Source organism: Mytilus galloprovincialis, chromosome 10 (assembly GCF_965363235.1).
Source record: "Mytilus galloprovincialis chromosome 10, xbMytGall1.hap1.1, whole genome shotgun sequence".
NCBI lineage: Eukaryota > Metazoa > Mollusca > Bivalvia > Mytilida > Mytilidae > Mytilus > Mytilus galloprovincialis.
This window is the reverse complement of record NC_134847.1, coordinates 23,729,316-23,753,781: the sequence shown is the minus strand read 5'-3', so window position 1 is coordinate 23,753,781 and position 24,466 is coordinate 23,729,316. Positions and strand designations below refer to the sequence as shown.

Sequence of the window (24,466 nt, the reverse complement as noted above, 5' to 3'; positions counted from 1 at the left end):
CAGGGGGTTTTCCAGTGAGAACTGAGGAAATATTTTTTGCTCGATTCCGAAGATTTATGTACAGCAACACAAATTATTATCATCCACATGAGAAGTTTATTGACATCAATTGGGATTCATTGCAACAAAATAACGAAAGAAATAATGCAGTTATATAGCGAGTTAATCAGTTATAGATAAATAACGATTGAAACATCGAAATTGATAGACTTTTTTCATACCCGACCAATCACATTGTCATAAAAATGGCATACAGGGGAGTCCAAACTTCTAAGGTAATAAATACATTGAAATTGCAATTCAAGTCAGTCGTAATGGGAACAAAATAAAACATTGAACATTCTGAATATTCATTGCTCTTTTATTTGTCCAGGTGTCTCCTGCATACCTACACGGAAACAGTACCAGTCATACTTTCGCTTTCAGTGCAGTTGCAGAACTTCTTGGTGAGCATCCTTACAAAGTTTGAAAATGAAAATTAATAAAGTCCTGGCTCTGTCATTTTAAATAAATGAATTTTTTATTTAAGTGGGATTTTTTTCACAAATTATATGCATCATTTTCGACGAGAAAAATTTCATTTATGAATAGAGAATACTGGGGGGAAAGTATCCTACCGTAGTCTTAAATCGTTCATCTTGTCAGTTCGTTAGGTATTTGTGTTTGAACTTAACACACAGGGAAACTACGCAGTGACGTCACTATGCTACTTCCGGCGTATAAAAACCGTGCAGAATACGTTTTTCTGCACTTTTGAATAAAAAAATATTTCTTATGGTAAGTTTTCATTGTTGTTTTCAATTATTGCTAAAAAATGCCAATTTTCTAATGGCTGTTTCAATCCCGACTTCTGCATGTCTATAAAAAAACATTCTAGAACTTCACCAAATCCCACTTCTGACCTCCATTGCTTTGTGTACATTTCATTCAGCGTCATCAATCTTGTGGCAGGCAATACAGGTCAAGCAAATCGTATTTTAGGAATTTTAAAATGACATGCTCCTTATGTCTTTTTTGATTTTCCCGCGAAAAAAGCCCAACCAAAATGAGAGGAAAACTATATGAAAAAACGATGTCCATGCCATAATTTTGTACAGGAATATAGAGTAGGTTAATAAAAAACAATGTACATTTATTTTTCATGGACTTTTTTTTTTATTCATTATAAAAAGATCCATATTCTGACCATCATGACTGTAGGTAAATATTCATACAAAATTCCATTTCTGTCGAAAGGGATGGCAAAAAATGAGGTTTCCTGTTGAATAAAACCCAAAGTTATTGCAAACTATTTTAAAGCAATATCCAACAAAGAAATAACGTAATTGCTGTATACTGAAAAATTCCCTAATTGACAGTAAAGCAATTTGATTGGGTAGAACGAATTGACATCACATGATTTTGACGTCATTGAAATTTGATTGTAAACAAACAAGGTCAGAAGGTTCAGTATGGGAACAGCATCGTACATTGAGTTACTAAGAAACAATTGAGAGTTACCAAGCTTGACAATGCATGGTAATAAAAAAACGAAAGATAAGTCTACAGAAAAAATAAGAAAAAAATAGCCTTAGGATAACGACTTATCAACACACCTGGATATTATAAAGAAAAGAAAAATAGAATCTATACTGGCAATTCGCCCCACTCTTGTTTACCAACTATCCCCACTTATAAAATAGGGGTAAAATCCCATTGAACACAGGTCTAACAACTCTTTACACTTATGAAAACTTATCAAAAGGGTTAAAATCCTGCTGAATAAAGGTCTACCAACTTGCCCCACTTTTTAATATGAAAATTAGAAAAACCACATGAATTTAGTCGTGACAACTTACTCCAATTATCAGAAACAGTCTTTATTTAGTTTGCATAGTCTGTCCATACACTTTTGAAAAGGGTGCAATCCTGTTGAATATAGGTCAGCCAACTTGCCCCACTTGTGAATATCTGTAGATACTGTAGAGTCACTTAAGAGTCGCGAGTGGATATATGGGTCAGAATTTACTGTCATGGAATTTGTGTTACATCTGACAATTTCTTAAAATGTATAGCCAATCAGATTCAGAATGAATAAAACATAAAAAGGAAGAAAACTTGCAAGATGATGATATAAATTACCCCAATAGATTTCAACTTTTTCTGATACAAGTGTTGAATATAGGTCAGCCAACTTGCCCCACTTTTGAATATCTGTAGATAAGGTAGAGTCGAGCGTCACAAGTGGATATTTATTATTATACCTCAGGTATGCAGGGTCGTTATAATGAAACACATAAAATGTAGAATTCAATTTACAACAGTTATTTAATAACAAAGACTCAATACAGGAACAATTTTATTTTACTTTCATTTTCATATGACAAAATTGATATTTTTTCAATTTACACTTTCACTTCCTCTTTCTTAACAACTACTATACTATGACCTTGCTTTTAGTATTTTATACTAATGCATATGTCAATGTATAATCTGTATGCTGATGTTGGTGCCTTAGTCACAAAAACATGTAGACCAATAATTTTTTTGCAGTCCCTAAAATGTAATAACATAATTGTGCAATTAAATAGAGTTAACTGTACTGGTATCATTAGAATATTATCAAGATACAGAGGTAAAGCTCTTTTTACTCACAGTCACAACATAATCTGTGTCCTACCCAAGGCCTTATAGCACCATCTGACAAGGTTTTATACATTTATGGAATGTATTGTAAGTGTGGTGCCATATATTTCAATCCTATTGTGCCATATGAAAATACTGGGAGATCCGAGAACACTGATAGTTACACAACTCAGTATAACTTTTAAAATGTTTTTATTATTATTGTAGACAATGCTTATGATCCTGATGTGAATGCCTCTGAGATATGGATTGATAAAAGATCTATTAATAATACTATTTGTTTAACATTTGTTGATAATGGATATGGGATGGATCCAAACAAGCTACATAAAATGCTGAGGTTTGTTTGTCATTTTTATAGTAGGAGTCAGGTTTGCCATTATATGAAAGCATAATTTCAACAGAACCTTGAGCCAAGTAAAACAGTAACTAAATGTAATGGTAGTATTTAACAATTAATTCCTAAACATGTTAATGTTTTTTCATTCATTGTTCACGCATTTGTCAATCATTTACAATATTTAAAACTTGTAGTAAGTATGAATGGAAGGTGATGTCAATGAGACAGAAACCCATTGTTTGACAAAAATAACCAAAAGACATTAATAAAGATGGAAGCATACAGTCTTGAACAATAGCTATATATAGGCATGTGCCAGTAATAATGGAAATTAGTTTTCATTCACTTGAACTTCCTTTCATCATTTGAAATAACTACTAGCAGAAGAATTATTTTGTGGTGACTGTATGTAGATAAAAGATGATGTGGTATGAGTTCCAATAAGACCAACTCTCCATCCAAGTCAACAAAGATGTAATACACATGTGATAGCTTTATCACAGGCAAACAACCCATAATTGTGAAATACTATGAAAGTACTTTTATTTGTGGGATATCAATTTTCGTGGGTTTCATGGATTTAAGTGTCCAATGAAATAAAACAACCGTTGTTTAAATTGAGACACAGAAAGATCCCCAATGTAGGTTTGACTACTGATATGATGCGGAGAATATATTGGAATGTCGCAAAATCTGAGAATACTATAAAAGTAGTCACAGTGCAAACACACTATGAACTACAACTTCAGACAGGATTACACCAATTAAATCTTTAAAAACCTAAACTGTACATCTTTTTATCTTTTAATTCTCATAAAAAAATATTTTTGATCAATGAAAGTCAGATTTCCGGTATTGATATGCTATGCTAAAGTATTCATTTTATATCTAATTCTCGTACATGCTGGACTAGCTTTTGATAAGAAGTGATTTACAATTCAAGATACATTTATAGCATTGTTTATGTTTATGGCCTAATTAACACCTTTGTGTTATCTCAGGTTGATTAGTGTGATCACTATGATTTACACTTTACATGGGTCAATGTTTACCTTGCAATTTCCTTCAATCCAGACAATTTAATTTGGTAAATCATAAATCAGTGTAAGCATCCATCAGCAGCTTACATGTTAAAGGAGAAGCTAAGTTACAGTACAATAAAAAAAAATTATGACTTCAAATGTAGCTCTCTAGCATTAATACCTAATGACATTTGGCATGATTGCAATATCTGTATTTTTTAGTTTTGGTTATTGTGAAAAAGAAGCAGTTGGAAGTCATCAACCAATTGGACATTATGGTAATGGATTTAAATCTGGTTCCATGAAGTTAGGGAATGATGCCCTGGTTTTTACACGTCAGGCTAACTACATGAGTGTTGGTATGCTGTCACAGACTTACTTGAAGAACATCAAAGCAGAGACAGTTCTGGTTCCAATAGTCTCATGGTCATTGCCAGATAATATCCTTTTATTGCAAAGAAAAGAACATTTTCCTTTTTTCAAGTCTAGCATTTTCTCCTTTTTTTTATGGATGGTTGGTTATATATATTTGATTAAATAATTTACACTGTACAATCAAAATGGACGTTCATTATGTTATCTACTGATATGAATCTGCTGTTCTTTCTAAAAGTATTCTATATTTATAAGAATCAGATATCATTTTAAATAAAACATCATATATTCAGTAAAATATGTGTGAAATAACAATATGCTATTGATAAGTTTTCAGGGGAGATAACCTAAAATATTATTCTTTTGAATAAAGACTTTTTGAAAGAAAAGTTATTATCTCCCCCATGGAAACTTCCTACAAACATATATTGCAATTTTACACATATTTTACTGAATATGAAATGTTTTAATTCACATAATGTCTGATTCTTATAAATATAGAATACTTTTAGAAAGAAAAACTATATGAAAGCTTAGTTTGGACAATTTAATAGCAATTCAAAATAAACAGTTCCCCTTCAGCATGGAAATGAATATAATATATAATATTCTATTGTATGGAAAAACACCAAGGAGTCCGAACATTTGACACAAATTCCAAAACCTCACCTAAGTACATCCTTAACATTGTACAGATGAGAAGTAACACAGGAGATGTGAAGAGTAATCTACAATCAATACTTCAGCATTCCATTCTTAAGACAGAGAAAGATCTACTCAATGAACTGGATTCTATGGAGAAACTCAAGACGGGCACAAAAATAATTATATACAACTTAGCCAGGTAAGTGATGATTGCTGTGGTTACATGAATTTTGTTTACTTCAAAGTGTTATATTATACTATTTATCTGTCAGGACAATACTATTAGTCTTCCATATCAAAACTATTGTAGTTTGACAAAATAAACTTGTTTTATAGTTTGAACCATGTGTGTATTGCTGTATCGCTCCAAAAAAATGGTTATTGATTTCAATTTAATTTGGGGATATATGGTGTGACTCCCAATTGTTACGTTAAATATGAATCTTTCAACCATTCCTGTAAAAACGAATTAGATATGCTGTTATAGATGACAAAATAGAGGTCAAGTTCAATATTAATGTAAAAATGTCACTTTAGTAGTTGCAGTGTATGAAGATGAGAGCTGTTCAATCAATGCTTTTCAAATCTTAATATGTTGTTCTTAACTTCTTAATTGTAAAGTTGTTTCTGTTATTTCGGCAGCCTCTTGTTAGTTAATAATCTGTTGGAAGATGAATATGCTAGTATTTACTCCTAGATTAGCATTCAAAATCAAAGTACTGCAGAAAGTGATAGTTCACCATAGTCAGATACAGTTTTATATGAAAACAAGACAAATAGATGATATTCAACAAAAAGAATAAAACTTAGAAATACCAAATGTATTGTACTTTATTGTACATGTATTATAATTCTTTTCCACAAAATTTTTAAAACATTAATTGAATTAATTTTAGGATAGGAAATGGCAATTTAGAGTTAGATTTTGACAGTGACCCTTTAGACATCAGAAATCCAGATACCCATGTTAAAGATTATTCTACCATTAACAGAATACAAGCAGAATCCAAACCACGATACAAAGTTTCACTCAGGGTATTTATGATTTTGATGTTGTGTGCTCATTTAGGTCTTGGAATTATGATAATACTTGTTCTAAGTCAGTGGCATTTTTTTCCAATACAAAAAAGAATATCACAAACTTTTTAGAGAAATCAGTTTACAGTATTTAAAGCAAAGGCAAACATGTTCGTACTTTGTCATTAACTAGTATCTGATAGCAGCTGCAAATTTTTAATTAAACCCATCAATATTTTGTTATCTTCGTTTCCTAAGACAATGTAAGAGTTGTTGTGGAAACAGGATTTTAAAATTTGTTTTGAAAGGAGAGTTTTGTATTTTGTTTTTGTTGTTTTTTATTCAGTTAACTTCAAAAGTCTGATAGTATTTTGTGAACTCCATCACTAGTTGATAGATAAAACCTGCAGCGTTGAATCAGTTTATATATATGTTTTATTTTTATTTTTACAGGATTACTGCAGCATACTTTACCTAAAACCAAAAATGAAAATTGTTCTTCGTGGGAAGAAGGTGAAGACCAAACTTATACAGAAAAGTTTATCCCAGACAGAAATAGATACCTACAGACCAACATGGGCTGTATCCTTCCACATAATTGTTATTAGATATGATAATGGTCCAGAAGTTGTTGTGGGTTGTTGGTTCAGCATTGTACACCATTGATTTGTAATTTTAGTTTTCAACAAAATGTTTACTTATCAGTCAGTTTTATTTAATATATTATTTATATAAGCTGATAAATGTCCTTGAAATGATTAGAAAACTAAATAATCTGGTTAATTTGAATACATTGTATATATCTAAAATATGCAGTTGAGAGTTTATTGTCTCAAGTTGTGCACTCCATCACTAGTTTATTTTAACTAGATTCAATGATTAGGTTAAAGGTTGATGACTATGCCATGAGTGATTTATCAAATTGCTTTAACATGTTGAAATATAATGTAGAAAGTTCAAAGTTCATTAAAACTTTTAAGCCCTGGTTTTCTGTACAAGATTGAACAAGTTTCATTTGTAATTGATTGGCATATATTCTTCAGATTAAACTTCAATGAATAGTACAATTGGTAAAAGAGTAGGATCTAGAAATTTTGATTGCTATTGAGATAAATAACTTTCAATACTATGTTTTAACACATAGCAAAACAATATTTGTTGTAACAAATAGAAGCATATGAAGAAACCTGTAAATAAAGCACCCTTTTTATAGCAAATTTTCAACAACCATGAACATTAATACCAATTGAAAATAAATTAATATAGGGTAACTCACATTGTTTAACTGGTTCCATATAATAGTTTGACTTTAACAAAATACAGGAGAGACCAATACCTATCAGGTTTGGATTTACATCAAGTAAAAACAGTGATGATTATGGTATTATGATGTACCATAAAAATAGATTGATAAGAGCTTATGAGAAAATTGGATACCAAAAACAGGTAAATATTTATATACTGAAAAAACATATTTCCATCAAAATTTTTGAAGTTATTACATTCCAGGATAAAGTTTTTTGTTAAGTAATTTACCATGAAACTGGTTTCATCATTCTGAAACTTTATTTATTGTGAGGAGAACTATTTATATGAAATGCCAAAAAAAGATTTTAAGATGGAATTAACAGTGCACTAAACAGAGAGATAAGTTAGTGTGAGCAGGACATAGTGTCCTTTTGACACATAATTTTGTTTAGCTTATGTCAGTTGTCCTTGACTTTGATTATAATGTTTCCATGACTACTGAATTCATTGGTTAGTTTTCTTAGATTAGACTGGTTTGTCAATTACGATTATTACTCAACTGTATTTGTCTTTATCTTCAATGATAATGTTCTGTTTGTAGGTCAGTTTCTCACTAACACTGAGTACTAGTAAAAGGTCAACTTTATTATAAGGTCAATGTAATCATGTAAGATGTACAAATAGGTTCAATTGGTCTTAACCTCATTTTCATGAATCATTGATACTAGGAATTGTCATGGCACATGTAACACTTATTTTGTAATACCTAACCCAGTATTGTTTTTTAAATTCAGAATACATTTTATAGTAATATGTGATATAATTTTTCTGTACTTTATTAATTAACCTTTCTGTTTCAGCCAAATGAACTTGGAATTGGAGTTGTTGGTGTAGTTGATTCCTATTTTCTTACTCCAATACATAACAAACAAGATTTCCAAAGAGATGATAAGTACAGGTAACTTCAAATTTATTGTTTAAGCATGCAATGTGTAGATTGATTGATTATTGAGTGCTTAATGTCCAGTGGCAAATATGCAACAAGTAGAAAATTTGTGTAAGATCTGTTTGATTCTGTTTGATTTATTGTCTATTTGACAATTGGTGACTAACTAACGAATGCATATTTAAGAACTTAACGAGAACTTGTACAATGAAAGGTTCAAAATGATATATCTTTCAACTGACTTGTTGATTGACATTTTGCCATCCTAGGACCTTTTATAGCACACTTTATGGTTGTGCTGTAACACATGTACTTTAAAAATTGTTTAAAATTACCAAATATAATGTGTAAATAGCTAATTCTAATCAAATGATTGTGAATAAGCTATTGTGGTCCTCAAAGTTATTTCACTTATTCAGCTAGCATATAATTTCATAAAACATAGATTCAAGGGAAGCAGTGTGGCAAGAGGAAATTTGCAGAGGTATTTACGCCAGAGTTTAGATGCAAAATCAAAGCTTGTGAAAATTGGAAATGTATTTTTTGAAAGTACAGAATATTTTTGACCATGAAAATTTTGAGGAAGATCATATGGTTTCCTTATCTTTTTTATTATTTTTTTTTCAGTGCATTTATGACGAATGCTGCTCAAAAATTAAATGATTACTGGAATGAAAAAAGAGGAGGCAATGAGAAGACTGCACCACAAAATCAGTATGTATTATACAATTATTTACCACAAAATCAGTATGTATTATACAATTACTTCTACCAATCACATTGAATGATACAGTAGAAAATGAATGTGTGTATTCCATAAAAAATGAAAACACTACATTATAAATTTGATGCTTCTGAAGTGCTTTTCTAGATTTACCTTCAATATTTAATTACAATCCAAATTCAGACCTGTATCAAGTGCGAATATTGTGTCCATTTTTGCCCCGACTGTTCAGGGTTGGACCTCTGCGGTTGTATCCAGCTGTGCGCAAGAAAGCAATTTATTAAACATGCTTAGACACACAGTTTATAGAATGTTGCATCCAGTTAGAAATTGTTTTGTTTTGAAGGATGCATGTATTTGCTCATACAGGAACCAAGCTACAGCTTTTCATTCTTTAAAAGGTTGAGCATAATGAAACAAACAATTTAATAGAAGTTTATTTGTCAAGCATATATGAAGAGTCCATTCATTTTAACTCCCAAATATTGAATGTCTATACCCCAAGTCTGTTAACTATTTTGAAGAGACACAATTTAAAACAAATAAAAAGCATGAATATATATGATGACACTATTTTGCAGACAAACGGTTCCTGATTGGACATGGGCTCAGTGTGATAATTGTTTACGGTGGAGAAGATTGACCACAGGAATGACATCTGAGGATCTCCCAGATAAATGGTTCTGTCATATGAATGCAGATGCTCAGTTCAAGTATGTGCACATTTTAATTTTATATGAAATAACATTACAATTTACTCACAAATTTCAAACATGAGAATTATTCGTTATCCCTACTTATAGTTTAAGTTATATTATTTATCATAAGAAACCACCCTAGTGAACTTGTCGTAGAGTGCTTGTGTGCAGTTTGGGAGTAAAGGGTTTGATCAAAGTCTCATCAAAACAAAAATAAATAAAATTATACTATATTGTTCCCCTCTTCTGACTTACAGTTAGCAGTTAGAGCATATTGCTTGTGGTAACAGGTCTTCTAAGCCTATCATATTCAAGTCTGACTCACTGTTTGAGTACAAAGCTGGATACATATATTCTTTGGATAAGCAATCTAATGCCTTTGTGCAGGGACCAATGTATAATGATATAATTCAAAAGGTGATCAAAGAAAGTCTGACAATGATTGAGAATATCAGTTTGATTCTGAATAAAACGATTTTATGAGGTCAGTCAAATAGTTACATTTATTGCGAACCCAATCATACTTTTCCACAGATTCACCTGCAAGTTACCTAGTGAATAAACTACACAGAGAACAATAGCTATTGTATTTGTAAGATGGGACAATAGAACTTAAAAAAGTTTAAATCGACAGGTAACTTGCAGGTGAATCTGTGGAAAAGTATGATAGGGTTCGCAATAATTCCTTGAAAGAATAAAATATAGCCAATAAATAAGAATGCAACAAATCTATATTGAAAATAATCTATAATGTTTTTAAGTCGATGTGAAATACCTGAAGAGCCTGAAGATGAGGAAGAGGCACTGTCGGGAGCTACTTACAAGAAAACATTTAAAAAACAACAGTAAGTTATAACACTGTCAGAAGCTACTTACAAGAAAACATTTAAAATACAACAGTAAGTTATAACACTGTCAGAAGCTATGTACAAGAAAACATTTAAAAAACAGCAGTAAGTTATAACACTGTTTGAAGCTACTTACAAGAAAACATTTAAAATACAACAGTAAGTTATAACACTGTCAGTAGCTACTTACAAGAAAACATTTAAAATACAACAGTAAGTTATTACACTGTCAGAAGCTACTTACAAGAAAACATTTAAAATACAACAGTAAGTTATAACACTGTCAGAAGCTACTTACAAGAAAACATTTAAAAAACAACAGTAAGTTATAACATTTAAAATACAACAGTAAGTTATAACACTGTCAGGAGCTACTTACAAGAAAACATTTAAAATACAACAGTAAGTTATAACACTGTCAGAAGCTACTTACAAGAAAACATTTAAAAAACAACAGTAAGTTATAACACTGTCAGGAGCTACTTACAAGAAAACATTTAAAAAACAACAGTAAGTTATAACACTGTCAGGAGCTACTTATAAGAAAACATTTAAAAAACAACAGTAAGTTATAACACTGTCAGGAGCTACTTACAAGAAAACATTTAAAATACAACAGTAAGTTATAACACTGTCAGAAGGTACTTGCAAGAAAACATTTAAAATACAACAGTAAGTTATAACACTGTCAGAAGCTACTTACAAGAAAACATTTAAAAAACAACAGTAAGTCATAACACTGTTACAAGAAAACATTTAAAGTACAACAGTAAGTTATAACACTGTCAGGAGCTACTTTATACAAGAAAACATTTAAAATACAACAGTAAGTTATAACACTGTCAGGAGCTACTTACAAGAAAACATTTAAAATACAACAGTAAGTTATAACAGTGTCAGAAGCTACTTACAAGAAAACATTTAAAATACAACAGTAAGTTATAACACTGTCAGGAGATACTTACAAGAAAACATTTAAAATACAACAGTAAGTTATAACACTGTCAGGAGCTACTTACAAGAAAACATTTAAAATACAACAGTAAGTTATAACACTGTCAGAAGCTACTTACAAGAAAACATTTAAAATACAACAGTAAGTTATAACACTGTCAGGAGCTACTTACAAGAAAACATTTAAAAACAACAGTAAGTAATAACACTGTCAGAAGCTACTTACAAGAAAACATTTAAAATACAACAGTAAGTTATAACATTGTCAGGAGCTACTTACAAGAAAACATTTAAAATACAACAGTAAGTTATAACACTGTCAGGAGCTACTTACAAGAAAACATTTAAAATACAACAGTAAGTTACAACACTGTCAGGAGCTACTTACAAGAAAACATTTAAAAACAACAGTAAGTTATAACAGTGTCAGGAACTACTTACAAGAAAACATTTAAAATACAACAGTAAGTTATAACACTGTCAGGAGCTACTTACAAGAAAACATTTAAAATACAACAGTAAGTTATAACACTGTCAGGAGCTACTTACAAGAAAACATTTAAAAACAACAGTAAGTAATAACACTGTCAGAAGCTACTTACAAGAAAACATTTAAAATACAACAGTAAGTTATAACATTGTCAGGAGCTACTTACAAGAAAACATTTAAAATACAACAGTAAGTTATAACACTGTCAGGAGCTACTTACAAGAAAACATTTAAAATACAACAGTAAGTTACAACACTGTCAGGAGCTACTTACAAGAAAACATTTAAAAACAACAGTAAGTTATAACAGTGTCAGGAACTACTTACAAGAAAACATTTAAAATACAACAGTAAGTTATAACACTGTCAGGAGCTACTTACAAGAAAACATTTAAAATACAACAGTAAGTTATAACACTGTCAGGAGCTACTTTATACAAGAAAACATTTAAAATACAACAGTAAGTTATAACACTATCAGGAGCTACTTACAAGAAAACATTTAAAATACAACAGTAAGTTATAACACTGTCAGGAGCTACTTACAAGAAAACATTTAAAATACAACAGTAAGTTTTAACACTGTCAGAAGCTATGTACAAGAAAACATTTAAAATACAACAGTAAGTTTTAACACTGTCAGAAGCTACTTACAAGAAAACATTTAAAATACAGAAGTTATAACACTGTAAAGTTTTTTGATTTTGATGGTACTATTTCTCTTGAACTTTTACTTGAAATTGGTTGGTAATTTTTAGGTAATAAACTTTTGTGAATAACTTTGATACTTTGGGGGAAAATAAGAACAACTGTTTTTATCACAAAACATGTTAAAACCTGGCACATTTTTGAGGTCAATTTAAAAAGCTAGTGTCACTCAATTTTGCTTCAAGTGTTATAATATATAAAAAGGAAAACAGGAATTACAAAATAACAATGTTGATTTTCATATGTTTATTTATTTCTCATCATGATATGTATTTTTCTTTATTTCAGACAAGAAAGGAAAATAAAAATAAAATTTATGGCTGTAAGTATTATTAGCAAAGTAAATTATTCTTAATTCTGTTGTGTACCATACAATCGGACATGTATTGGGGATTGGCTGTTCAACAGTTATTACAGGTCAAAACAATTTATAATCTCAAAAAAAATAATAGTTAGAAATAAAAATCTTCATTTATTTGAATACTTTTAGGTGCAATTTTTCTACCCATCCCAGAAATATTTTGTCTTGCAATTGAAGAAATAACCATTCTTTTATAACTTTATTGTACATGGAAATAGGTGTTTTATGAGTTTTTGTATCATTCAATTATTTACTTGGATTTTCTTACAAAAAAAATGTTGATTTTACAGGCAGAACAAAATAGAACTCGAGAAATGTTATTAGCAGCAAAGGAAAAAGAACTTGCCAGAAAGGAACAAGAAATGAGGAAGAAAACTGCTGTAGGAGAGGTATTTACTATGACTGACATTCTCAATCAGTTAACCAAGATCTATACATGGCTATCACCAAATATACTCCATCTCAAATTTAGCCCCCAAATCTGTATTCCACCCTCAAATTGGTCTGTAAACACATATTTGATTTTTAAGTTATCTCTCATGAAAGGAACTTACAATCCTTTTTCACATCCAACATATATAACCTAAAGAAATGAAAGTTGTCATCAATTCAATCAGATCTGCGAGATCCTTGTAAGAAAAAAACCTATCATATTTGTAAAGTTTGGCATTCATCATTGCCCTTTTTTTTATTCTCTAAAACTAATACTGTCAAGTTCTTAATTTTTCTCAGAGAAATCCTTTTTAGATTTTCATCTGTTCTTGATTGTTAAACATTTCATATTGAACGTATTGAAATGGTAATAGTTCCAAAATTTGAATTAAAAAAAACATGCAGTTGTAAACTATATATTTTCATTCATTTAATTTTTGTTGGAAAATTATAGTGATTGCAGGAATATTTAGGAATAATGTGGAAGTAGAATTTTCATAAGCTTGCAAGAGCTATATATATTGTACAAAGGATAAATAGGGGGAATAATAAAAGGATTGATTATTTGTAGGTATCTAGCACAGCAGGTTCTTCATCTGTGAATCCAAACTCCATGACTCCAGTTCAAATCAGAAGGATGAAGAAAGATCTGGACAAACTAATGAAGGAGAAGCAGAACAAAGAAAAAGAAATAAGTGAACTTAAAAGACAAAAAACTATGAGTGAAAGAATTTGTCGTGAATATCAGAAAAAGGCACGACATTTGAATTTAGATAATTTAATTTCAAGTGTCAATAAACAGGTATTGATTAGTTTCCTTTACCATCTGTTTTGCATGCTTTATTTGTAAGTTTAACAGTTAAGATCTCAGATTCTTAATGACTGAGAGTGAAATGATTTAGAAATAGGAGACATCTACCTGAAATATGTGGTAATTCTATACAACTTGTAAGATTCATTGTTATGGTTTTCATTTTTGTCGAGCCTTCGACTTTAGTCAAAAAAGCGAGACTAAGCGATCCTACATTCCGTCGTGGCGGCGGCGTCCACAAATATTTACTCTGTAGTTAAAGTTTTTGAAATTTTAATAACTTTCTTAAACCATACTGGATTTCTACCAAACTTGGACAGAAGCTTGTTTATGATCATTAGATAGTATCCAGAAGTAAATTTTGTGAAAATAAAATTCCATTTTTTCCGTATTTTACTTATAAATGGACTTAGTTTTTCTGTGGGAAAACATTACATACACTCTGTGGTTAAAGTTTTTAAAATTTTAATAACTTTCTTAAACTATCCTTGGTTTGTACCAAACTTGGACAGAAGCTTGTTTATGATCATAAGATAGTATCCAGAAGTAAATTTTGTAAAATGACAAATCCATTTTTTCCATATTTTACTTTACAGTGACTTGACTGTTAGTGTTGCTCTCCACCAATTGCAACTCATTCAAAATTTTGACCAAATTGCAATTTGTTTTATAAAATCAAATTGTTCAGCTGGTCAGAAATTTGAACCAACTGCTGTAGAAAACCACAGCCAAGTCATGAAAGTGCAAGGTGATTAAATAAAACATACTTACAATCCTATAAGACTTTAACTCCACTTTAATGATGTTGTGACAAAATTAGTTTATCAGTTTGTATAGTTATATTATATTTATTTCCATGCTGAAGGGGAACTGTTTATTTTGAATTGCTATTAAATTGTCCAAACTAAGCTTTCATATAGTTTTTCTTTCTAAAAGTATTCTATATTTATAAGAATCAAACATTATGTGAATTAAAACATTTCATATTCAGTAAAATATGTGTAAAATTGCAATATATGTTTGTAGGAAGTTTCCATGGGGGAGATAATAACTTTTCTTTCAAAAAGTCTTTAATCAAAAGAATAATATTTTAGGTTATCTCCCCTGAAAACTTATCAATAGCATATTGTTATTTCACACATATTTTACTGAATATATGATGTTTTATTTAAAATGATATCTGATTCTTATAAATAAAACAGTAAATTTTGTAAAAGAAAATCTATTTTTCCCGTATTTTACTTAATTTTTCTTCCAGTTAACATTACATACAGTCTGCAGTTAAAGTTTTTAAAACATTTTTAAGATTCTTATCCTGGATTTTTACCAAACTTGGACAGAAGCTTCTGACAATGAAAAGATTGTATCGAGAGGAACATTTTTATTGATTTTTTTCATCATTTTTGTTGAGTGTGTGATTAACAGCAAAAGTAGGCGAGAAGGGAAGCCGTAAGGGGACTCACAAACAATTAGAAAATATTTTTTTGAATTTGAGATCACGATAAAACATAATCGTTTTACCAAGATCTCGATAAAAAATATATTGTTATCTTGATAAACCGAAATTGTTTAATCGAGATCTCGAATTATTATTTCGTTATCTCGATTTATTATATCGTTATCTCGATTAATTATATCATTATCTCGATAATATACCTTTATCTCGATAAAACGAAACTGTTATATCAAGATCTTGGATTATTATATCGTTATCTCAATTTATTAAATTGAGATTTCAGATTATTATATTGCTATCTTGATTTATTAAAACCAGATCTTGGATTATTAAGGTGGTACCTAACACTACAGGGAGATAACTCTGTAAAGTCAGCTTAACGTTTTAATTACGTTGTGTTGTAAAGGGAATATTAAGCTTCTCACTGATCAAAGTTTGTGTTTGTCAAACTGCTATATAACCAGTGTAATTTTTCTGACAAAACGGTTGGTTCAAAATTTTTGAAATTTGTATGTTTTTGTTAAAGGGTTAAAGTAAATACATTTTCAAAATTTTATGAAAATTAAACGAGCCAAATTAATTTTAGTGAAAGTGTTTGGTACCACCTTAAATAGTTATCTTGGTTTAATATATCAAGATCTTGATAAGAATAAATCGTTATCTCGATAAAACGAAATTGTATTTCTGAATATGTCATTTTGATGTTATCTAACAAATATTCAAACTAATATCAGAAAATAAAATTCAAAGCGCTCTTTAAAATGTTTAACTTAATTAATTCATTTATTTAGTTTCGGAGAATAAACTTGTGGATTTTCCTTACTATATTTAACAATTTAGAAATTCCTTGGTTCAATGTATGGTCGACCTGAATACCAAAACATATATATATAAATATTAAAATACTCAACGTTATCTTTTTTTATTTTCACATTTTCTTTGCTATTCTTCATTCCATATTTATAGATGTAACATGTCCATTGTGTTGCAATGACAATTTCGTTTTATCGAGATAATGATATATTTTTTGTCGAGATCTCAGTAAAGGGTAATGTTTAATCGTGATCTCGAATTAAAAAAATATTTTCTAAATTTTTTGTTTGTCCCCTTACGACTTCCGTAGGCGAGACACTGGGTTCCGTGGAACGCTTACAATTTGTTTTCTAAGAAGATCTATTCGTCACTGAACGTGCTGAAGATGACTAATGTATACAGTTGAAAAGTAAGACAAATCATTTCATGCCACTGCATGCTGATTTTGATAGCCAAACATATGATGCCCTCATCAAATATAATTTTTCTTGGGTGAACAAATCTTTAGATCTCCCTCAGGCACAGGAAATAAATGTATAATATTCTGGTTAACTACATGTATTTAGTTAAGATTGCAGACTTGTAAATTACTTTAAAAAATATTGTTTTGAAGATAGAGGAAGATACTAGAGATGTAACATCAACAAGGTAATCCTTTATATGATATATTTAGATAGTAAATATACATGTGTTTGATTGGAGGCTGATTATAAGTAGACCAAATACAGTTTTGGGGGAGATTCTTATGTTTAATGTTGCATTTCTGGCTCTAAATGGTTAACATTTGCCTTAAAATTTGATTCTCAATTTTAATGCCACTGATTTGTTTTTTTTATAGATATATAAAGAAGATGTGGTATGAGTGCCAATGAGGCAACTCACCATCCAAGTCACAATTTGTAAAAGAAGAACCATTATAGGTCAAAGTAAGATCTCAAACACGGAGCCTTGGTTCACACGGAACAGCAAGCTATAAAGGGCCTGAAAAATGACTAGTGAAAAAACATACAAACGGGAAAACTAACAGTCTAATCTATATAAAAAATAAAAATCAAGAAACACTTATGAACCACATCAACAATATAGACTATATAATATCAATTGAAATGGCTTAACTCAATCAAAAGACATATTAACACAAGTGAACATTAACTGAATGAATAAATATTTCTTATTTCTTATGGGAAACATAATAATAATTAAGAGGTTCATTGCAGTTTTCCATAATTATTATGGAAAACCGCAATGAACACTTGAAAATTATGCATTTTGGGATCTGTGTCCTACATTAACTCATTAGATTGAAGATCCTGCTGAAGGCTACACGTCATAGATTAAAAAATGTTTTGTCAGTGAAACATGTAAAGTCTAGATTAAAACATCAATTCAGAAGTACCGTTTTGTATGCCCCATTAATTAACTAGAAATGTTATAAAAGTTATAATTTTGTTGTCTTTTGTAGTGGGACAATTCAGATAAAGACAGAAGAAGGAGATATTGTAGACATTATACCTGTTGAAGAACCAAGTACATCAGGAACAAACAATTGTAACAAAGTGGTAGATCTGACAGTAGATTCTGATGAAGAGGACGGACCATCAGCACCGAAGATCTCTAGAAGGGAAGACATTAAACCTGACATATCTAAAATAAAGATAGAACCTAAACAAGAACCGTCTAAAGTAGTAAATAATACTCAAAATCAAAATACCCAGACAGATAAAACAGAGGACACTAAAACAAGACAAAGACTTCTTAATTTACAGGTTAATGTTCATAAATTGTTGAAAATGATTGTTCCCGATGAAGATCTAGGTAAACCAGAGAATGTGGAGGATATTGTTACTGCTATGATTTTACACAACTCATGAATATGTATGGAATATGTAATTGTCACTAAATGTTATATCAAGAAAAAAATGAGAACAAAAATGATTTTCTATTTATAGTTATAAATTATAGAAATCATCTGGAGAAGAAACGTTTCCTGAGGGTCAATCAATGACTTATTGTACACATTTTAGCATGAAGTTAGTCCAAATAATTATGACGTCTGGCAAGGCTAATTTTTTTTTTCTGGGACGGCGCCCCAGACGTCATAATTATTTGGACTAGTCTGGAGTATATTGTTTAAGTATTTTTCTCTGGATAATGGAGGCTTACAAAAAAAAGCCTTCAAAGATTAGTATGAAGGTTATCAGCAAAAAAATTGCTGTGCATTTTATCTTTAAATATTACATAATTTTGAAGTCAATGAACTAACTTGATAAAATCTGTAGTACTTATTTTATTTTGAATTTTATTATTCTGGACTTGTTAACTAATATATGAAAGCCAGTTTGCAAGATAAAGTAATATCATTTTTCCAGGAATAAATCAAAGGTCATTTTCATTTTCATGTCAGTAACATAGAAAAAAACTTGCCTATATTTGCCTTAATAATGAATAGAAGAAAAAAAATAATACTAGTTCGGCACTTGTAAGTGAACAGAATTTATGACTGAATAATTCATATGTAGTTCTGCAGATTGGAATTAAAATTTTATTATCATATACTTAGCATTGATATGATAGCTTTTGCATATGTGTAATGAGCGGATGTACACAAGCCATAATAGCCCACCCGGGCTGATAACCCATATCATGTGCATCTCGTGCACAAAACCCATAATAGTGCCTCTCGTGCAAGTTACTTCCGGTGTTTCCGGTATCGGTTGTTTACTTTTCCATTGTGACGTCAGATGTTTTTTATGACGACGTCAAAATTTACGGGAACTTTTATGGGGATATTTTTAGTACTTGCTAACAAATGCCATTGACAAGTATGAATCATTTTATAGTACAACAAACATGGATTAGTAATGATCATAAAACTTTTCAAAATTTTCAATGTTTCAAAATGCCTCTATAGGAAATGTTACCATACATATATAAGGAGGTAATGATGCTGTTGTTGGACAATTATAGTATATTTGATTCATAATTTATTTTCTTTATAAAGTTTTTGACTGTTTTAGTTATTGCATTTGTTTATTTGCCTTACATACATTTTTGCGCCTGTCCCAAGTCAGGAGCCTCTGGCCTTTGTTAGTCTTGTATTTTTTTAAAATCTAGTTTCTTGTGTACAATTCGGAAATTAGTATGGCGTTCATTATCACTGAACTAGTATATATTTGTTTAGGGGCCAGCTGAAGGACGCCTCCGGGTGCGGGAATGTCTCGCTACATTGAAGACCTGTTAGTGACCTTCTGCTGTTGTTTTTTCTATGGTCGGGTTGTTGTCTCTTTGACATATTCCCCATTTCCATTCTCAATTTTATAAAACTATTGTCGGAAATATATGATAAAGTGATTAATACATGGCCTTTTCCACATCAGCCTGGGTATCATCCTTGACCCATATCAGCACCTCGACTCTGTCTCTGGCTGATATGGGGGTCTCGGGATGATACCCAGGCTGATATGGAAAAGGCCATGTATTAATCTCTATTTAAAACAGTACTACATATTCCATGAAATATTCACTGTGAATTTTATTGTTACATTTAGAAGATTTAATAATGTTAACTGATACTGTGTTGAAATAGGCCAGATTTCTGGAAATAATTTTTGTATGTTACATTTGTTATGTTTTAATTTTTTTTATCTCGAGTTAATGCTTTTATTGTTGAATTGTTTGTTTCATATCAAGATGATTATTACTGGTAGCGTTTAAACAAAAGCTATAATTCTATAGTCCAAATGATTTACCAGCAGTGAAATTTTGATGTCAAATTGCAACATGCATTTTATTTAATTGATTTTACTCATTGCGTTTTTAAGCTAGACAGAATGTCTTGGGATCAATAAGTATTACATACCTAACCCTAACAATGCGGTTTTAATTTTACACAAAAAAACAGGGCTGGATTTTTATTGTTCAATACATTTTATGATTCCTATATCAAAGTATGTCACCCTTATCAATGCTTATTGTGGTTGGTGTTTGCGGTGACACATTTAGCACCCTATTAATAAAATTACGGCTTTGACAACTTGACTACACAAAAACATTAAAGCATACTGATTGTCTATGTTAATTTGGAAACTCTTTAGAAGAGATAATTTAAGTCATGGGTCAAAATTTGTGCAACTGTCCAAGGTGAAAGATGATTTTTTAGAACAGGGGTACATTCAAATTTTAAGCAAAAAAAAAATCAAAATACATGTTAAACCCATATCATGTGACCTTTTTGGTCATTAAAAAAAGTATGCCATACAATAGAAAGTAATATTGATATATAGTATCACTGGTACAAGTTTAATATTATTGCACTCACAAATCCTTGCATTTTAATATCCTAATTAATCATTAATATTCTTAATGCGACAATCTACTTCTAATTAGCTGATATTATCGATACATTTGTATGAAAGTTTATATTTGTCATTAGATATAGGAAGATGTGGTATGAGTGCCAATGAGACAACTCTCTATTCAAGTCATAATTTATTAAAGTAAACCGTTATAGGTCAAGGTAAGGTCTTCAACACAGAGCCTAGGCTCACACCGAACAGCAAGCAATACCTTTTTATTTTTATTTTTTTATTTTTATGAATTTGAGTGAAAGTAGAGATCGATTTAGGGAGAAAGACACAATACCTATGCCAAAATGTTTGTATACAAGTAGTGAATGAGTTTAATATGATTTTATAGACAAAATATTGATGGATAACTTTTCATTATAGTCCCACAAATGCTTTGCAAATTAACATATTATCCTTTCATTTAGTGTCATTTCATTTCATTCCATTGAATAGGTTGTGATGTGAATCTCAGGGAATACATTGTAATATTTCATTTTTGTGTTAGAGCATAATATCACATTATATTTTATATACACTGTGTACAAGTTGTTAAAGAAACAGAACTCTTTTATCTGATAGCAATCAAATTCTTCTTTATACATTTACATATACATATATATGAATTATTTATAAAATCAAGTCCCGTATTTTTTTGAATTTTGATACAAGGAGAAATGTCCTAGTTTCAAATGATCTCAGAAAGACTGCATCATTTTCTGTAGATTTTATCAGAGCATTGATAATTTTCATTAGGAGGACTTATAAATACCTGGTATAATTCTTACCTAACCTTGACCTCATGGAGGTCTGAATTATAAATACTGTATTGCATTTTTATGCCCCAACTACAATAGTAGAGGGGCATTATGTTTTCTGGTCTGTGCGTCCATTTGTTTGTTCGTTTGTCCGTCTGTCCCGCTTCAGGTTAAAGTTTTTGCTCAAGGTACATTAATGAAGACCTTTATTTAAATATTATCATTTCAATTTTTTATATGTGAACAGACTAAAAAAAAGCAAATTTTAATAGGTAAAATGTTGAAATTTGATCAGAAATCAACTTTTAATTTTTAAATCAGTGTTTATATCAAAAAAATTGAAAATATGTTTTTGATTGAAGAAATACAACTTCACATGGAGTTTTATAATTACTTATTTGTACATGTATTTCCATCATTGACAGTTCAATTTTTTGTTCAGGTAAATTAATCAGTGAGCGATAGATTTCTCTTGCAAGAAATTTAAAGGTCCCATTGCATAAACTAAACAGAGAACAATAGCTATTGTATTTGTTAGATGGGACAATAGAACTTACAAAAGTTTAAATCGACAGGTAACTTGCGGGTGAATCTGTGGAAAACTATGATAGGGTTCGCAATAATGTGAATTAAGAATTGGATGCATATGCTGTAAAGCTAATTGATATGAAGTTAAGAGACTAAATACAACATAAAGATAGGAGCACTTCCACACTTTTTAAAATGTGCAACTCATTTGTATTCATATTGCTTAAGGAAATCCTAACAAGGTGCTTAAACAGCTGGATATGAGTAGGGAATTTTATATAGTCGAGTGTTATGATGACATTTTGAAATTTCTTGGAAAACTTTAAAACCAACTTATTGTTGCTATATTTACGTAGAACATACTATTTATTTATCTTTAAAAATACTTGCTGTGCATCAGTAATGTTAAAAAATTTAAATATTCTGAATAAAAATAGCATCTCCTATAATCTCCTATAATCTCTCATGATAGTTCCATCGTCATTACCTAAGTCAATACTCATGGTGTTTACACATGTGGTTTTGAAAGAGGACATACCAGTTTAAGTTTTAATTATGCATTTTTGTCCAGGTTGCATGAGGTGTGAATTATGTTAATAGTATGATAATTCATTCCTCCTTCAACATTCATTTTTGAGCCTCTTGATCTGAAATTTACGTACAAGCACATCAAAACAAATTCCCCTAATAATCTCAAATAACATTGCTATTTATATGGCTTTTCAAATGACAAACAATTAGTAGTGCAACCTGGACATTTTTTCCTTGACCAATTTTATATATTATAATATTGCCAAATTGCACAAAAAGTTATTATCTAGTCAATAAAGAATTTGAAAATTGTTTTTATTTTACTGCTCCTGTTCTTGTTTGTATGTGGCTTTCCAAGGCTGATCATTGAACAACACCATTGGTGTAAAATATGACAATGTGGTATGATTTTGAACGAGACAACTATCCAACAATATAATAAAGTTTCAAACAGAGTATTCTGTATTTTGTCAGGCAATTTCAGCTGCCAAAACGCCATGCTATTTTTAGCATTTAATAGGAATATATGTGTAATAATATACAAGAAAAATGGAAAATATCTGTCTAAGAAAACTTGATAAACGGTAGTTCTTCTTTAAAGACAAGAGTGCACACGCTGAAATGTCTAGCCTCCTTCACTTATCATTGATATTATGTGAATAGTCCTAAATATAAAGCTTTACTACAACTATCACATAAACAATTTTACTTAACAGGACCCAAGAAGAAAATGAGATCAAGGTTGTATAAACCAAACAGGAAATATATGTACACCTTACAATCATTCAATATACTAAAATAGTTGACCTATTGCTTATCGTTTCTAAGAAACAGACTTCACCAAAAAACTAAACATAAACCAATGAACCATGAAAGTTCAGATGAACCATGTCAGGCAGACATGTACAGCTTACAATTCTTCCATACTACAAATATAGTTGACCTATTACTTAAAGTTAAGAGAAAAACAGACCAAAACAAAAAAAAGCTTAACACTGAACAATGAACCGTGAAAATGAGTTCACGGTCAAATAAAACCTGTGAGACTGACATGTACACCATAAAATATTTCCATACACCAAATATAGTTATATAGGTTAGAAAAAAAACCAAACTCAAAATCCTAAATTTGACCACTGAACCATAAAAATGAGGTCAAGGTCAGATGACACCTGCCAGCAAGACATGTTCACCTAACAATCATTTCATACACCAAATATAGTAGACCTAGGGCATACAGTATAAGAAAACAGACCAGTCGGAAACCAGGTTGAAATAGAACAAAGGAATCGAAGCTCTCTATTAGAGAAGGCGATAAATGTTTACTGTATTGTTTACTATAGTGACAAATTTTTAAAAAGTTAATAGAAACAAACAAAACTGCAATTTTCTTCTCAATTACGAGGTGTTTTATTTCAAAAACACCATTTGCATAAGTTTTCAATTTATCTAGTACATAGTTAAGCAGAACAATTAGATATCAAGTCGACGACATGGGTATCTTTCAAGTTGGATGACAAAAATGCATAACCTCCGATTTTTTTGAAAAAATTACCACGGACGGAAAAGATATCAATCTATTAGTTCAGTAATTTTCGTGTCTGCCCTTCCATTATGTGACTGAAGAAAAAATTCCAAAAAATAGGTAACAATTGTATCGAAAAGAGAAAATCGAGTGCACCTTTTTATGTTAGGGCGTGTTTGAGTTGAGTATTTAGTCTTGATATCGTTCAAAGTAAGAATATTTCATACATCGTCTCGCTTCAGATTCTATCATTTTTATATATTAAAGC

At 30.4% G+C, this 24,466-nt stretch overlaps 1 protein-coding gene across 2 annotated transcripts; it reads left to right on the top strand.

The window, feature by feature from the left end:
• The first annotated feature begins 177 nt into the window (after positions 1 to 177).
• LOC143047213 (MORC family CW-type zinc finger protein 3-like) lies at positions 178 to 22,985 on the top strand. 2 transcript variants are annotated; one of them, XM_076220213.1, is made up of 17 exons: positions 178 to 275; positions 374 to 446; positions 2,833 to 2,965; positions 4,210 to 4,428; positions 5,057 to 5,206; positions 5,904 to 6,042; positions 6,478 to 6,606; positions 7,348 to 7,470; positions 8,133 to 8,230; positions 8,846 to 8,932; positions 9,524 to 9,655; positions 10,402 to 10,485; positions 12,929 to 12,962; positions 13,292 to 13,390; positions 14,005 to 14,235; positions 17,127 to 17,161; positions 17,976 to 22,985. In XM_076220213.1, exons 1-17 carry the CDS (start codon positions 246 to 248, stop codon positions 18,382 to 18,384), a joined length of 2,205 nt encoding a protein of 734 aa, XP_076076328.1. In that variant the 5' UTR covers positions 178 to 245; the 3' UTR covers positions 18,385 to 22,985. The 2 variants fall into 2 exon arrangements, with proteins under 2 accessions (XP_076076328.1, XP_076076329.1); XM_076220214.1 differs by lacking the exon at positions 17,127 to 17,161 and having other exon boundaries at positions 17,976 to 18,176.
• Positions 22,986 to 24,466: the final 1,481 nt, after the last annotated feature.

Excerpts from the sequence above, each read along its gene's own strand:
- LOC143047213 (XM_076220213.1), top strand. The coding sequence starts at position 246 with ATGGCATACAGGGGAGTCCAAACTTCTAAG. Across the intron at positions 4,429-5,056 it reads TCATGGTCATTGCCAGATAA|GATGAGAAGTAACACAGGAG; the intron begins TATCCTTTTATT and ends TAACATTGTACA. Across the intron at positions 9,656-10,401 it reads AATGCAGATGCTCAGTTCAA|TCGATGTGAAATACCTGAAG; the intron begins GTATGTGCACAT and ends AATGTTTTTAAG.